The 15,202-nt window shown below is 46.2% G+C and overlaps 1 protein-coding gene and 1 pseudogene across 3 annotated transcripts in view; one reads left to right on the top strand and one right to left on the bottom strand.

Annotated features, from left to right (window-relative positions):
• The window catches only part of CLCN1 (chloride voltage-gated channel 1), a 33,612-nt gene that overhangs the window by 2,231 nt on the left and 16,179 nt on the right, over window positions 1-15,202 (bottom strand). For all 3 annotated transcript variants that reach the window (XM_045495973.1, XM_045495972.1, XM_045495971.1), the window contains exons 13-22: window positions 10,285-10,354; window positions 9,985-10,095; window positions 8,075-8,288; window positions 7,724-7,857; window positions 5,109-5,353; window positions 4,709-4,820; window positions 4,306-4,385; window positions 4,025-4,063; window positions 512-616; window positions 336-422 (exon numbers count right to left, since the gene is read on the bottom strand). In XM_045495973.1, the coding sequence (XP_045351929.1) occupies window positions 336-422; window positions 512-616; window positions 4,025-4,063; window positions 4,306-4,385; window positions 4,709-4,820; window positions 5,109-5,353; window positions 7,724-7,857; window positions 8,075-8,288; window positions 9,985-10,095; window positions 10,285-10,354 (1,197 nt within the window). The remainder of the gene's footprint in view (window positions 1-335; window positions 423-511; window positions 617-4,024; window positions 4,064-4,305; window positions 4,386-4,708; window positions 4,821-5,108; window positions 5,354-7,723; window positions 7,858-8,074; window positions 8,289-9,984; window positions 10,096-10,284; window positions 10,355-15,202) is intronic.
• On the top strand, window positions 13,618-14,031 carry LOC123607042 (annotated as a pseudogene).

The following is a 15,202-nucleotide window of genomic DNA, read 5'->3' as shown; positions in this document are numbered from 1 at the left end:
CGGGGCCGCGAGTCTCCAGCTCCTCTGGCTGGGCCCCTTCCCGGTGACCCTCAGGCCTCCTTCAGCCACATCCCACCCCATCCCATTTTCCCACAGATCACACACATGGAACTGTGACTCACGCCCTGAACCCTCACCCCAAACCCAAGCAGTCCACGAAGACCCTGGGGGCGGTCCTCTCCACCTGCCCCTTGCGCCACCCACCCCCTCCAGCCTCCATGTGAGAAACAGAGTGGGAAGTCTGGGGGAACCCCCAGATGTCAAGCCATCCCCTCCCCGCCCCCTTATCCTGTGCCCCTTCTTCCTCCTGCTGCTCCAGTGGGACATGTCATTACCTCCTCCAACGCCAGCACGCCCCTGAGCTTCCCCATGCTGGTCACGTAAGCAAGGTGGAGGCCGAGGAGCGAGAAGAGCGTGTGGGTCTGCAGGAAGAGAGCTGCAGGTCAGTGCGCGGCTGCCCCACACCTCCCCTGCCCGCAGCAGCCCCGAGCGGTGGTGGGCGAACACTCGCCTTGTGCAGAGACGTCTGCTCCACCAGCTGGAAGGGAGACTGGTCAATGCAGCAGTAGTCAAAACACACCGGCTGGCTCAGCTGCTCCTTCTCCCAGGCCTCAATCTGTTGGGCAGAGTAGGGCCATCGCTCAGTATCACGGGGCCCCCTTCAGCCTCAGATCTACAGCCGAGGCCCCAAACAGCCCTCCTAGCCAGCCCAGACCCTGAAATAGCAATGGAGTGTCACTGACCGCACCCCCCCCCCCCCAGTACTGGCCCTCCTCCCTTCCCACCAGGGGCCAGCACCCTCTCCTCTCCTCCCTCATCAGGCCCCACATCACCTTGTCTCTCAGGCACAAAGAGCACCTCTCTGTCTTCTTGTCCTCTGCCCCCTCCCCTCCCCACTCCCCGTGCCCCAACCCAACTGCCCAGTCTTTTTTCCACCACTCCTGTGATACCCATTGCTCAGGGAAACCAGACGTGCCTTCCCAAACCTGCGTTTGCTATTCTCGCCCCGTGGATTCCCCTTACTGCCCCCACCCTGCCTGCACAGGCTCTCCTGACCTCCCAGGAGCAGGTTTTTCGTTTCCCATAGCACATTACTGGGCCCTCCTTTACAGAAATGACATGGATCATGCTCAGTCTTTTACTGGCGTTTGTCTTACCTCTGCCTACAGGACAGGGATGAAGAACTCTTTTTTTTTTTTTAATGTTTATTTATTTTTGAGAGACAGAGTGCAAGCAGGGGAGAGGCAGAAAGAGAGGCAGAACAGAGAGTCTGAAGTGAAGCGCGCTCTGCGCTGACAGCAGCGAGCCCCATGTGGGGCTAGAACCCAGGAACCACGGTATCATGACCTGAGCTGAAGTTGGCTGCTCAGCTAACTGAGCCCCCCCAGGCGCCCTGGACGTAAACTCCTAGGAGTGTTACGTGCGTTTGCCCATCGCGTGTTGTGCAGAAACCAGCACATTGGTCTCTTCCAGATTGCGGGAACTGTTTGTTGGGCTTCGTGAAGGAAAGCTACACCGACTCACATGGCACCCGATGTGACTGGCTGGAGTCAAACCATTTTTGTTTTGTTTTGTCTATCACAGAAGCATTAAGGCACGAAGGCCTTAATCTCCTCTTGATTTAGATACACGCACCCAAATCCCCAAGATTCCAAATGATCCAGGAGAGCTCTGACTTTTATAATGGAATCTAAAATTTCCTGAAATCTCTTCTCAGTCAGCACCTTCCGATCGCTGTGCTCCTTTATTTTTCTGTTTGTCCAAGTCCCCATGTCTCAAGCTCCAGAGAAGGTCTCTGAAGGCCACGTCCCAGTTCTCGTGCCGGGTGTATGGTCCAGGCTGGTGTGCTCTCCATCTGTCCCTTCCTGGTTGTTCTGGACCGCAACCACACCTCCTCCAGGCCCCCCCCCCTTTCCTGACGGGAGGTTCACACAGGGTTTGGCTGGTCCTCACAGCACAGGATGGATGACCACTTAGCAGGTGTGCTGGAGACATGATTTATTTGTAGGGCCCTTGCCAACCCTGGTCTGGTTGATCCTGTCCTCCTGGATCTTTCTACGACCATTTCCTGCCTTCCCTGGTTCCATTCTTGTCTTCCCTTAAGGAACAACAACAGTAACAGAACCATTTCCAGCATACATGCACCAAGCACTCCCTCTGTGCCAAGCATCATTCGGGTGGCTTTACGTGTCTTCACTCACTGAATCCTCTCCAACGACCTATCATTACCTCCATTTTACAGATGAGGAGATAGAGGAAAAGGGTGCATAAGTTGCCTGCCCAAGACGACACAGAGGTAGAGCAGTGCTTCCGACCTTGACTGCTGATCAAGTTCCAGGAACCTCCAGCTTGTGTCCAAGGGGCAGGGGATCTCTGCATTGGGGTCCCACTACTTGTAAAGGCTCAGTCCCGGTAACAAACTGGGGCTGTAACTGTGTGTACTCCTAACAGAGGAACAGATAAACATGACCTCTGGTGACCTGTTAGTGAATTCTTCCGCTCTTTCCGAAGGTGTCACCTTGATATTGCCAAGAGTGCCTTCTTGATCCATCTGAAAACCATGCTCAGAATATCCTGAATTTTTACTCCTATGGATCTTATCCTCCTAGAATGGCCCAGTGGGTCATGTGGGAGTTTACATCCCTAAAGTCTTTTTTGGGAAAGACATAAGCTAAAAATACATGCTTCCTGGTGGCACTTTATTTCCGGTGGTCATTAAATAGCCCCACTGATCAACTAGCTAGCTTTCCCTCTGGGGTACTTTTTAAAAAAGTATTATTATTGGTTTTGCACTCCAGCAAAACCCTCCTCAACCACTGTCATGACCCATCTGACTCCTGCCTAGGGGCAAAAGCTGTAGCTGTTCTCTCCTCTGTACTCATCTATTCCATTTGTCCATAAGGCATTGATCAGAAGGGTGTGTGTTTTGAGGGGTGACAAGGAGAGAAGGGACAGACTTCCCTCCTCTCCTGTGATGTCCCATGCCCTCCCCCATATAGTCTGGACAACCAAGAAGATGTTTATTTTAGGGGTGCCCGAGTGGCTCGTCGATTAAAGCGTTCCAGCTCTTGATTTCGGCTCAGGTCATGATCTTATGGTTCGTGAGATTGAACCCTGTGTCAGGCTCTGCACTAACAGCTCAGAGCCCGCTTGGGATTTTCTCTTTGCCCCTCCCCCACCTCAAAATAAATAAATAAACTTTATAAAAAAAAGACACTTATTTTAAAATAATATCCATTATGGTTGTCATCTACCTACTTTTAAATAACTACCTTTTCAGTTCCATGGTGGGCCTGCATTCTTTTGCTAAATGGAATGGCTGCTAATGGACCCTGTTGTGTCTCTGCAGCCCCAGGGTCTGTTCGGACCGGTACTGCTCAGCTTTCTCCTCCAGATCATTGCTCCCCGTCTGTCCGCTCCGCACAGCCAGGCTTATTCAGGGCCAGATTTTCTCTCCCACGGACTCAATAACTACCTTTTTTAGGAAACAGGTGTTTGTCCCAGTGGGGCACTGCTGTCAATATCTGCCCTAGGTTTTTGGTTCTTTCCAGTCTTGGTTACTGGCATTTTCTTGTAGTCCATTGTCTCAGCACCCTGACCAATCCAGCATCGTAACCTCCAGCAGGCATGGACCATTTTAGCTTCCATGCTGTTCTGCATCGGTATGTGTAACTGCTGGCTGCCTGCCATTTTACTTCAGGTGAAGCTCATGCTTCCTACCCAGTCTCTGCCTGGTCCACAATATCCCGAATGTCTAAATGTTATAAGATCTAAGACTCGTCTGAGCACTACGGTCCCATCCATGCCTGGAGGCTCAAAATTTCCCTCTTCTGATCCCTCTGAGAACAACTACCTCTGAGCGATGTGCCCAGCCCTCCCTCCATGGTCGTATCTCATTCCCAACCTCTCACAATGCTTTCTGGCCTAGACTCGCATCTTATTCTTACAACAACATAATGAAGAAAGGGAACGGTGTCTCCATTTGGCAGAACAGTCCACCCCAGGTTGTTCCTATTTCTCTTACCTCTTCAGGTGACATGGTGTCCACCAAATCCGTTGACTCCTAGAGAAGAAAGACATAGGTCCAAGTTCTTTCCCTTTTCATGGCAGTTATGGTTCCTTTGGCCATTAGCCATCTCTCACAGGCCAGGGCCACAGATGCTTGCCTTCCTAGTCATGGTTCCTTCCATATGAACCTTCTCCATGGTGGGGCCTTCTCACTTCTGCCTTGCGGACCATGGACGTCTCAGTTCACAGAGGCACGCCCCTTTCCCTGTCCACCCTCCTCGACACATCTGCTCTCACCTGGGTTGTTTTCTTCTTCGTGGGGCGAGGTCTGCCCAGTAAGCAGCGCAGCAGGGACCGGAAGACAGAGGGTCTTTGACCTGAGGGGAGTGGCAGGTGGATGGAAATGGAAACAGAGCGGTATCTGTCCTAGGAGGAAACGGCCAGCTGGGGAGGCTCTGAGGGACCCCTGACACTTTGCCAAACTAGGTGTGTACTTCCCGGATGCATCACCTCCATGGACACCCTCTCTCCTACCCTCCTAAATCAGCTCTTGCCCTTCCCTAGGACGGTAATATGGAGACTCAATGAATAGGAATCCCATCCCCCCGCCCCCCTCCTTATAGTAGCAGCTGTTAGGTTGAGGAGAGCCCAGAGAGAAGCCACAGGCATGAATGCGGGTGCACGCTGGGAGAATCTTCACCTGCAGGCTCCGGGGCTTCTGGCTGCTGTTTGTGGCTGGGCAGGGGCCCATTGGGCTCTTCTGGGGACAATGGAGCGGCAGGAAAGGAGCGAGGAGCGGGGAGAGGAGGCAGCTGTAAGGAACAGTAAAAATTCTCAGTCCTGGGGAAGAGGCTGCCTAGCACTTTCCTCCCCTTATCAGCTGGTGTCCTGGGAAATCTCTCGACCTCTATTCTTTCTCCCGTTTCAGAATTCCTGTGTCTCTTTGGGTTCTCATTGGTACCATCACCTGCAACCTTATCTCCTTCAGCCCCTGGGCCCCAGGGACACTGGTCTCTTTGACCTTCTCAGTGATCAGCATGCCCTCTCTGTCCTCTGCCCCAATCTATCCAGCTCCCCCAGCCCCACCCCTGCCTGGTCACCTCGGGTTTCCCAGAGAAGTCCTCCTCTTCATCCTCATCCACAAAGGCAAAGGACTCCCTCCGGCCCTCGGATGGGATGCCTTGGTGCCCCCTGCCAGCAGGCCGCGCCTTTCCATCATAAGGCAGCTCAGACAGCTTTCTGGCCATGTCCTGGGCTGCCCGCAGCCTCCGCTCAGGGCACAGGTGGCGCTGCAGGAGGGACTGCAGCTCTGACCGCTCCACGGAGCCCAGCAGGATCATTGAATCTGGGGGAGAGCGGAGCACAGCCTGAGGGCCCGCTCCTTCCACTCCCCACGCCGCAGGATCCAGTCCGGGACAGAAGCCCAGCACCCCTGCTTCATTTCCCAGCTTTTACCCTCTCTTTCTGAAAACTCATTTCAAACATCTGCCAGGACTGACCTCACCCAATCCCTTTTATTTCACTCATTCAGCACTTAGAGACCCAATTGATACTATCCTACTTAGTACTAATTTGTACTTATTTGAATGCAGCCCTTCCTTATACAGGCTGTTTGTAAATACGTGAACTTGGCATCAAAATAGCTCATCAACCCTGTCTCAAAAAAAAAAAAAAAAAAAACCAAAACACTTTAAAATCCACTTATATAGGCTGAGATGTGAATATACTTTGAAAGAAGTGTACAAGGATATCTGATGCTTAATCACTTAAAGACTCTGGGTCCTTCTAGGTTATAAACAAAACGCCTACTTTTCCTGGGAAGGTGTTTCATATACGGAAATTTCTGCTACCATAATGAACCTTTTCATTAAGTTGTAAGCCCATAAAATTGTGGCAGTGTTATTAAGATAAATCTTACCATTAAGTCTTTGTCATTATTATGAAAACCTTGTATCTCATTGGCTGTACCCAGACTCCAATGAAAAGCCACTGCTTTAGAGGCCACTTAAAAAGTATTTGGGATTTGGGGAAAATATTAAAATGAGTCTAACCTGAACAATTTGGATACTCTGATTATCTGAAATCAGGAACTAACAAATTTAATGGCTCCAAGTGGCCGTACATGATTCTTCTTAATTACACTAATTCAAGCACTAGGCTGGTATCGATTTAATATCTAGTAAATACCTACAGGGAGACAGCCTGAAGGGGATAGAAGTTACAGTGTCTGCCCTCAAAGAATTCCCAATCTAGTGGGACATAGATATATAAACTACACAAGAAATAATACATAGCAGGATTAAATGCCAAAGGATGATGAAATAAAGTAGTGTGTGAAATCACTGCTTTAAACCATTCACTCCTCGGAGCGCCTGGGTGGCTCAGTCGGTTAAGCGTCGACTTTTTTTTTTAATGTTTATTTATTTGAGAGAGGGAGAGAGAAAGAGAGAGAGGGAGACACAGAATCTGAAGCAGCCTCCAGGGTCTGAGCTGTCAGCAAAGAGCCCGACATGGGGCTTGAACTCATTAACTGTGAGATCATGACCTGAGACAAAGTTGGACGTTTAACCGACTGAGCCACCCAGATGCCCCAAGTGTGGATTCTTGATTTTGGCTCAGGTTATGATCTCACAGTTCGTGAAATCGAACCTTGAGCGGGGCTCTGCACTGACTGTGCAGAGAGTACTTGGGATTCTCTCTCCCTGTCTCTCTTTGCCCCCACCCCCCAAAATAAATAAACAAACATTAAAAAGGATAAACCATTCACTCCTTCATACAGAACGGTTTCCTCTGGCCCTCACGTCGGGCACTAAAGAACAGCTACCGTTTAGTGAAGTAGCAAAGGGAACCACGTAAGGGGCTAAGCCTCACTGTTCACGGATTCCTTGATTGCAAATTTGTCTCCTGCCTCAAATACGGAGGCGTATTTGTAACCCCCAGATCAGTGCTCAAGGTGCCCTCGCCGTCATTCACAGACCTGTACAGAGCGGCGAATGACCGGGGGCCTCCCTGTGCACGTGTTCCCAGCTAAGCTGCAAAAGTGATGCTCTGCTTCTTGTTTCAGCTCCCATATTGTAAACAAGCATTCCTTCCATGGTCTGTTTAATGCCACATTTTCACATTTTTGTTGGTTCTGTGTTGGTGATTTTGCTGCTTAAACCCCACCCCACCCCTCCCCATCCCCAAGCAAGAAGGCTGTGATGGGCCTTATGGAGAACATCCGTGTGCTAGGCAAGCTTCGTTCAGGCCTGAGTTATAGCCCTGTCGGCCATGAATTCTAGTTACTGAATCAACACTATATACATGAAATAAGCTGTCTTTAAAGAGAAACACACATAAAACAAGTTTATGCATTGATTAGTCGAAGAAAATGTGACCAGAGGAACCTAACCCTGTATTTCCTCCAGGGCAATGGTTCAGTATCATATCCCTAATTCAGTGTTCATGGCAACTTTAGAGAACATAACTACAATGACTAATGAGAATCAGCTATAGTTCTCTAATTGGATTTTTAACCATCTTCTTGCACTTGTGTTAGGACTGTATTTTTCCTTCTCAAAGATGATCGTGTTCCTTAAGGAACACAGGCTGGGTATGCTGTGGCACAAATGGGTGGTCCTTAATGACAAGCCCACGCTACAGTGTCTCTTCCACCTCTGTGGAGCCCTTGTTCAGGTCGTTAGCTCAGGAGTCTGTTTCCTTCCTTCCCACTGACCTTTCGAATCAACCAGTGGTAAAGTCTTGACTGTGGTGGTCTGGAGCAGGGTTTGCAATTCCCCATACGTGCAGGCGGCTGAAACAAACTTCACATCACGCACCATGATGTCCTCAACAAAGATTGTAAATTTGCTACGGAGGAAGAAAGCATGGGGGTTAGCCCCACCATATGCTTGTTCCTTTGCCATCCCAGGCATTCCATCACTCATAATATTCATCAAGTACATGGGAACATAAAAGTAAGTAAAAAGCAGTGTTTCCAAATGTTGACCCTAACCTTGGTCTCAACCTCAGAACCTCCCACCCCCACCCCATCAAGTCTGAACTAATTCCAGCTGGTGCCCCTGACCTGAGCTGGTTCCAACCAAGGTCAGGCAAGTAGGGTAGCTTCTTGACCTGGATGATGCTGTCATAGAGGGAGGGCTGCAGGCTCTGAGCCACCATGTTGGCCAAGATGACAGCCACCATCATGGGGAGGATGTGGGCAATCTGACCCGTTAACTCGAAGCAAATCACAGCTGTGGAGACCGTATGGGACACTGCACCAGTCAGCGCTGCTGCCCCTAGAATGACACACAGGAAGCGGTGGGTTAGGGTTGCCATTCCTGGCATGGAGGGCACGTGAGGATGCCATGGGAGTGACGTAGAATGGGGAGACATGACCCCAGTCAGTACCAACACTCCTGACATAATCATCTGTCAAGAGTAGTGGCGAGAATGCTCAAGTATTAGAAAACCATTTTAATTTTACTCGATTGTCCTTTGGCAATTTGCAAAATCATTGTGTGGACCCGGATTTTCACTTATAAAATGAAGACAGCGGTGTCCTATCTATTCCTTGCTTTAGAACGTTTGGATCATTCTGTTTTGTTTTGTTTTGTTTTGTTTTGTTTTGTTTTGTTTTGAAGTAGTCTCTACACTCAGTGTGGAGCTTGAGCTCACAACCCTGAGATCAAGAGTCACATGCTCTACTGACTGAGCCACCCAGGAGCCCCAGAAGTTTGGACTGTTCTTAACTGAGCATTTTAAAACCCAGTGATAGCATTTTACTTTGGGCCTCAGGTTTTGATGTCAACAATTTATGAATGAAGAGGGTCAAACCCAGGACTCAGGCTGTGGACTTGGAACATGACACCTGTGTCAGATCCTGGTTCTACAGTTTCTCAACTGTGCGAACAGAACTTGATGCTTCTGGAATCCCATATTCTTATCTCTGAGGTAAATGAGGTATTAAATAAGTTGTAAGGCCCTTGCAGATCTACAATGTTATGATTCTGTGAACTCTTTGAAAACAGAATCTGTCTTATTTGTTTTTAGTTATGTTTTCCCATCAACAGAAATAGTTGCTAGAAGGTATACATGGAAAGAGAACAAGAAAAATTTACAAAAGAGAGGGGCACAGTCAGTAGAGCGTGCAATTCTTGATCTCGGGGTGGTGAGTTCAAGCCCCATGTTGGGTGTACAGCTTACTTGATGGGGAATAAGAGAAGATGACTCTTACTGATGAAAGAGGTTTTTGTAAAGGACTGTGATCGGGGAGTAAGGTCGCCATATGCAATGTAAAGCCGGTTAAGGCTTCTATATTTAAGGGAGGCATGGCCTTAGATGTTATGGGATTTTGTTATGGGATTTTGGTGAAGAACATAGGAGGGAGGAGGTATACTAATTTTGAGGATTACACTGGCTTCTGTGTTAGACATGGTTTCAGTTGGATGGTTTCAGTTGGATTATCACAGATTATCAGAATGTTAGGACCGTGAGATATCTCAGAAGTCACGTGAGGGCAAAGAAAGTGGGGTGCAGAAAGGTAGCTAACTTGCTCTGTAGTCATGCAGGTGACAAGTGGCAGGGATGAGCACAGAGCCCATGTTTCTTAGGTCTTAGTCATGTACTCTTAAGTCCCGTCAATATTGGTACATCTGCAGGTTGGGAGTATCCAAGCAAGTCACCTGCACTGCTGTTTCTCTGATTCTTTGGAAGCAAAGAAAAAACCCTCACCAAACATTCAGACACAATCCTAGGTGCTTTCCTTCTTATCTTGTTTAATCCCCATAATAATCCCTTTTCTACATAAAGAAACTAAGGCTCAAAGACGTTCAATAAGAGCTAATGAGAGTCAGAGCCAAGGGCTGATTATTTGAACAAAAGTTGAATCAAATAGCATAAAATTAAAACCTCATTGTGGAGCCTGGAATAAAGATGTCATGGGAGAGTTTGAGTGTGGCTATTAGGGGTTCCGGAGGGTAGAATGTGTCTCACCAATTACTGCATAGCCCCCGGGTAGGATCTTGTAGATGATGTCATCGAATAGGATACCGTCAGGGAATAGCATGGCCATGATCTCTCCCACCAGTCTTCCAAATGCGGCTCCTAGAGGAAAGACAAAAGGAACGAAGGTATTGAAAGATCCAAGTTCCAGATCCTCTATATTTTCAGAGCCAATCCCTGCTTGGGCACTAAGACCAAACATAAGCCCCAAACATCCAGACCTTTCCTTGATTTCCCAGTACCCTAGATTGCAGCTCTCAGTAAGATCCCAGGCTTCCCACCAGAACTTACCTAGCACAAACACAGGCATGAAGCCTCCACAGGGTATGGGCATAGTGGTGGCCACGATGGACATCCAAAACTGGGGTAAAAAGAGGCATCAGGACACCCTCTCAACCCTGCCCAATACACATGCATACACTCCACCCTCTCCCCACTTCCAACCCTCCTTCTTGCTTCGAGAGTCACAGAAACCCTGGGATAGCAAATCCTTTTGGAAGCCATTTTGTCTGCACCCTTCCTCCAGAACCAAAAAAAACGTGGAGCGCTCAGTCTAAGAGACAACCAAAGAAAACATTATAAGAAAGTTCCTCCTGATCGTTAACTCAAATCGTTCTGACTTGGAGTGACTGTGTTTGCCTTTAGGCAATCGAGAAGGAAGAGTGGAGCCCCTGAAGACTCCTGTCCCTGCTCCAGAAGGCTCCTGGCCTATACTGTACCCTCTTAGCCTGAAAAGGTCACCTCAGCCGAACAGCCTAAAAGTCTTGAAGCTGGAGGATATCTCTTCCCAGTCAGATTATGTTCTGAAAAAGAGCCCATTTCTAAGTGGCAGACACCTTAAAGTCTTAGTGACTTACTACATGACTCATGTAGCTTTGAGGTGGTCATTTACAAAGCTGTTTATATGGTAAACCTCACAAGGGAGTCTGGAGTGAAGCCTGTCTTGCCGGAGCCATTTCCTAACATCAAATCACCTTAAGCAGAGATTCAAAACACATCAGATCTGTCCTGGCCATCCTGGAAGGGCACGCTGAGAAACCTAGCCAATCTCCAAGGCCAACTCTGTCGGGAAGTATTCCAACAGAAATTGGAACAATTTTTGCAAAAGCAATAGGTACATTCTGTGGCAAGGAATGCAGAAGAATTGAGAAATCAGTGTGGAGAAAAGAGTATTGGTTGAGCTTTTGAAATATCTGTGAAAGAAATAAAAATGTGAGACATAGCATGTGAATTAGGTTTACGTATCACTTCCAAAATAAGTCAGCTAATCTTACAAAAGGATCTCAAACTAATTTGGTGAAAGATGGTAGCAGCTAAGTCCGAACAAACTGACAGGATGAAACATTTACAATTAAAAACCTATGCAAGTTTACTGTAAGCTGGTAAGAAATAAATTTCTTAATATTCCGAACCTTAGAAAGATTCCCTTGAGGAGTGCCTGGGTGACTCGGTTGGTTAAGTTTAGGTTGTGATCTCACGGCCTGTGAGTTCGAACCCTGTGTCTGACAGCACAGAGCCTGCTTGGGATTCTCTATCTCCCTCTCTCTCTGCCCATCCCTCGTTCATTCTCTCTCTCTCAAAATAAATAAAAATTAAAAAAAAAAAAAAAGATTCCATTGAGACAGGGCTGGTGTCAAAAGCCATGACAAAAACTCTGGGAAGGTTTCTTTCCAGAAGCTCTGAGTTGATGCAAAATGCATACATACTTCTTCAGGTCAGAATATGAGTGGGTAAAACAGTTGAGAACTGCAAAGTCAAGTGAAGAGATATAAACTAAGAACGCCTTGAGTAGAAAGCAACCGCATGCCTCTTCTCTGCCTGCTCTCAGCACTGGCATGGTGCTCATAAATGCAAGTCAGATGTAGGTAGGTCACTAGGGAGGGAGGGAAGGAGGGAGGAAGGAAAGAAAGAAGAGAGTTTGCTTGGTCCATGCAAGTGTCCGTGCAAATAGTGTCCATATAAAATAGAAAAGGCTTCTCAGAGATAATATTTGCTACAACACTCAACAGAAATGCTCACTGGTAAACTGGTTGAAACTGCAGATGACCAGACACCATGTCAGTCTGTCTAGACATGGAGTTCTAGACCCTTCTAGTTTAACCTTCATAAGTGATTCTGACATATAACAATTGGAGACCCCTTGAACTATTCTGTGCCATCTTTTTGGAATAAGCACATGAAAGCCATATAGAATTTTGTTGGCTTGGGTTAACCTGAACGTTCCAGTAATACAGATAATAGGTGGATAATAGGGCTGAATTCAGAGGACAAAGTTTGGATTATCCCCCAAGATATGTGTAAGAACAGATGAGGATCAGAGGACATGGAAGTGATCAACCCCTGTAGCACAAAGAATGACATATGAGGTTAGCAAACTTTCTGAGCTATTAGCACATGAAAGGAAGGATCCAGAAGCAAGTTAAGTAATGTGGAACACAAATAACTCCCAAGAATTTAAACACCCAGTTCTAGAGAACTGGGAAACTAGACACCCGTTATGACAGATGTCACTTTATTTAGACCCTTCACAAGAAGGAGTGCTATGAAGAATTCTACTGAACCCTGGGCTATGCTGAACAGTGATACCAGGTAATGATGTTGGACTCTTAAAAAGGGAAACTGAGAAGTTGTAATATTCATACGCATTGTGGGAGCTGGTGACTTACCGCATGGTGATACTTTCTATGTCTTAAGACTGAGGAATACAGAAGTTCCTTTCATCAATAGCTGAGAACCTTATCTACCTGTATGGATACTGCCTGTGTATGTATGTATGTATGTATGTGTGTATATATATGTGTGTGTGTATAGGTAACCTACTACCTATAAATTTTTTTTTTTTTAAGACAGAGAGAGACAGAGCATGAGTGGGGATGGGGCAGAGAGAGAGAGTGAGACACAGAATCCGAAGCAGGCTCCAGGCTCTGAGCTGTCAGCACACCCTACGTGAGGCTCGAACTCACGAACTGTGAGATCATGACCTGAGCTGAAGTTGGACACTCAACCAACTGAGCCACTCAGGCACCCTTTCAAAAAAAAATTTTTTTTTAATTTATTTTTAAGACAGAGAGACCATGACCTACACTTCAGAATAAAGGGATGTGTATGTGTCCAACAGCAGAACAGAAAATATGCTGGAAGCAATGATAATCAATGCTGGAAGCAATGATAATCAATCAGACAATATCAGATTTATAGCAGTGAGTGGTTTTATGTGTATAAATATTATAGAATATCACAGGCCTGCTACATACTGTGGGGCTTGAAACATAGTCCAGGAAGTATATGAGTTTCTCCCCCTGACACGCTTATGATATACACATTATCAAGGATGTAATTCAGTGAGAAATTAATAATAGTGACATACAGTTGAGTCCTGCTATATAATCCAATTAGGCTTCTTAGAATAAACTTTAATCTGTGAAGTTGAATCCAGATATATACTTGGGAATCTGGGATGAGGTGAAGTGAGGTGTAGGGGAAATGTTGAAAAATATACAGTATTTTGTTTCTTCAAAACTTTTCAAAAGCTTGACATTTTCTTTTAATTATTTGTTATTTATTTATTTATTTATTTATTTATTTATTTATTTATTTATTTTTTGCTCCTTCTATTATCTTGGAACCTGTGGAGGCCTGCTGGGAACAGGACTCCTGAAAATGACAAGTATGTCTGGAAGGCTGTGGTCCAAAGCCATTTTTGCTGGCTATAAGTGGGGTCTCCAGAACCAGAGGGAACACACAGCTCTTCTTAAAATTGAAGGTGTTTATGCTCGAGATGAAACTGAATTCTATCTAGGCAAGAGATGTGCTTCTGTGTACAAGGCAAAGAACAACACAGTGACTCCTGGTGGCAAACCGAACAAAACCAGAATACTCAGGAAAAGTAACTCATGCTCCAGGAAACAGTGGCATGGTTCGTGCCAAATTCCAAAGCAACCTTCCTACTAAAGCCATTGGCCACAGAATCTGTGTGACGTTGTACCCCTCAAGGATTTAAACTAACTGAAAAGTAAATAAATAAAGATGTAGATTTGTTCTCCTGTAAAAAAAAAAAAGTTGGTTTTTTGTTTATTTTTGTTTTTTTTTTTTTTTTTAATTTTAGAGAGAGAGAGAGTGCATGCAAGCAAGGGAGAGGGGCAGAGGGAGAGAGAGAATCCTAGACAGGCTCCACAGCTAGCACAGAGCCTGACGTGGGGCTCAATCCCATGACCATGAGCTCATGACCTGAGCTGAAATCAAGAGTCAAATGCTCAACTGACTGAGTCACCCAGGTGCCCCAAAACCTTGACATTTTAAAAGTATATATGATCCTATCAACAACAGCCAAATTATAGAAACAGCCTAAATGTCCATCGACTGAAGAATGGATAAAAAAGATGTGGTATATATACACAATGGAATAGTACTTGGCGATCAAAAAGAACGAAATCTTGCAATTTGCAGCAACATTGATGGAATTAGAATGAATTATGCTAAGCGAAATAAGTCAGAGAAAGATAAATATCATATGATTTCACTTATACGTGCAATTTAAGAAACAGAACAGATGAACATAGAGGAAGGGAAGGAAAAATAAGATGAAAACAGAGAGGGGTGCCTGGGTGGCTCAGTCGGTTAAGCGTCCGAATTCGGCTCAGGTCATAATCTCATAGTTCATGGGTTTGAGCCCCGCGTCGGGCTCTGTGCTGATAGCTTGGGGCCTGGAGCCTGCTTCGGATTCTGGGTCTCCCTCTCTCTCTCTCTGCCCCTCCCCCGCTCACGTTCTGTCTCCTTCTCTGTCAAAAATGAATAAACATTAAAAAAAATTAAAAAAAAAAAAAAACAACAGAGAGGGAGGCAAACCATAAGAAACTCCTAAGTACAAAAAACAAATTGAGGGTTGATGGGAGGCGGGGCTTGGGTGGGGGAATGCACTAAATGGGTGATGGGTATTAAGGAGGGCCCTTGTTGGGATGAGTACTGGGTGTTATACTAAATTCTACTCCTGGAACCATTATTACATTACTTTAACTAACTTGGATTTGAATAAAATTTAAAAAAAAGTATATATGATCCCAAAGTTACTATACAGCTCAGTCTATATTATTTTCCTTGAACAATAAATTCTGAGATGCTATCAAAACTTGGACTCGGCTACTTACAGGAAGCTGCGATTTATAAGTGAGAGAAGATGAACACTGTACTGGAAGTCCAAAAGTCAAATCCC

The sequence above is a fragment of the Leopardus geoffroyi genome, chromosome A2 (genome assembly GCF_018350155.1).
Source record: "Leopardus geoffroyi isolate Oge1 chromosome A2, O.geoffroyi_Oge1_pat1.0, whole genome shotgun sequence".
In the NCBI taxonomy this organism is placed as follows: domain Eukaryota; kingdom Metazoa; phylum Chordata; class Mammalia; order Carnivora; family Felidae; genus Leopardus; species Leopardus geoffroyi.
This window is presented reverse-complemented; position numbering and strand designations above follow the sequence as displayed.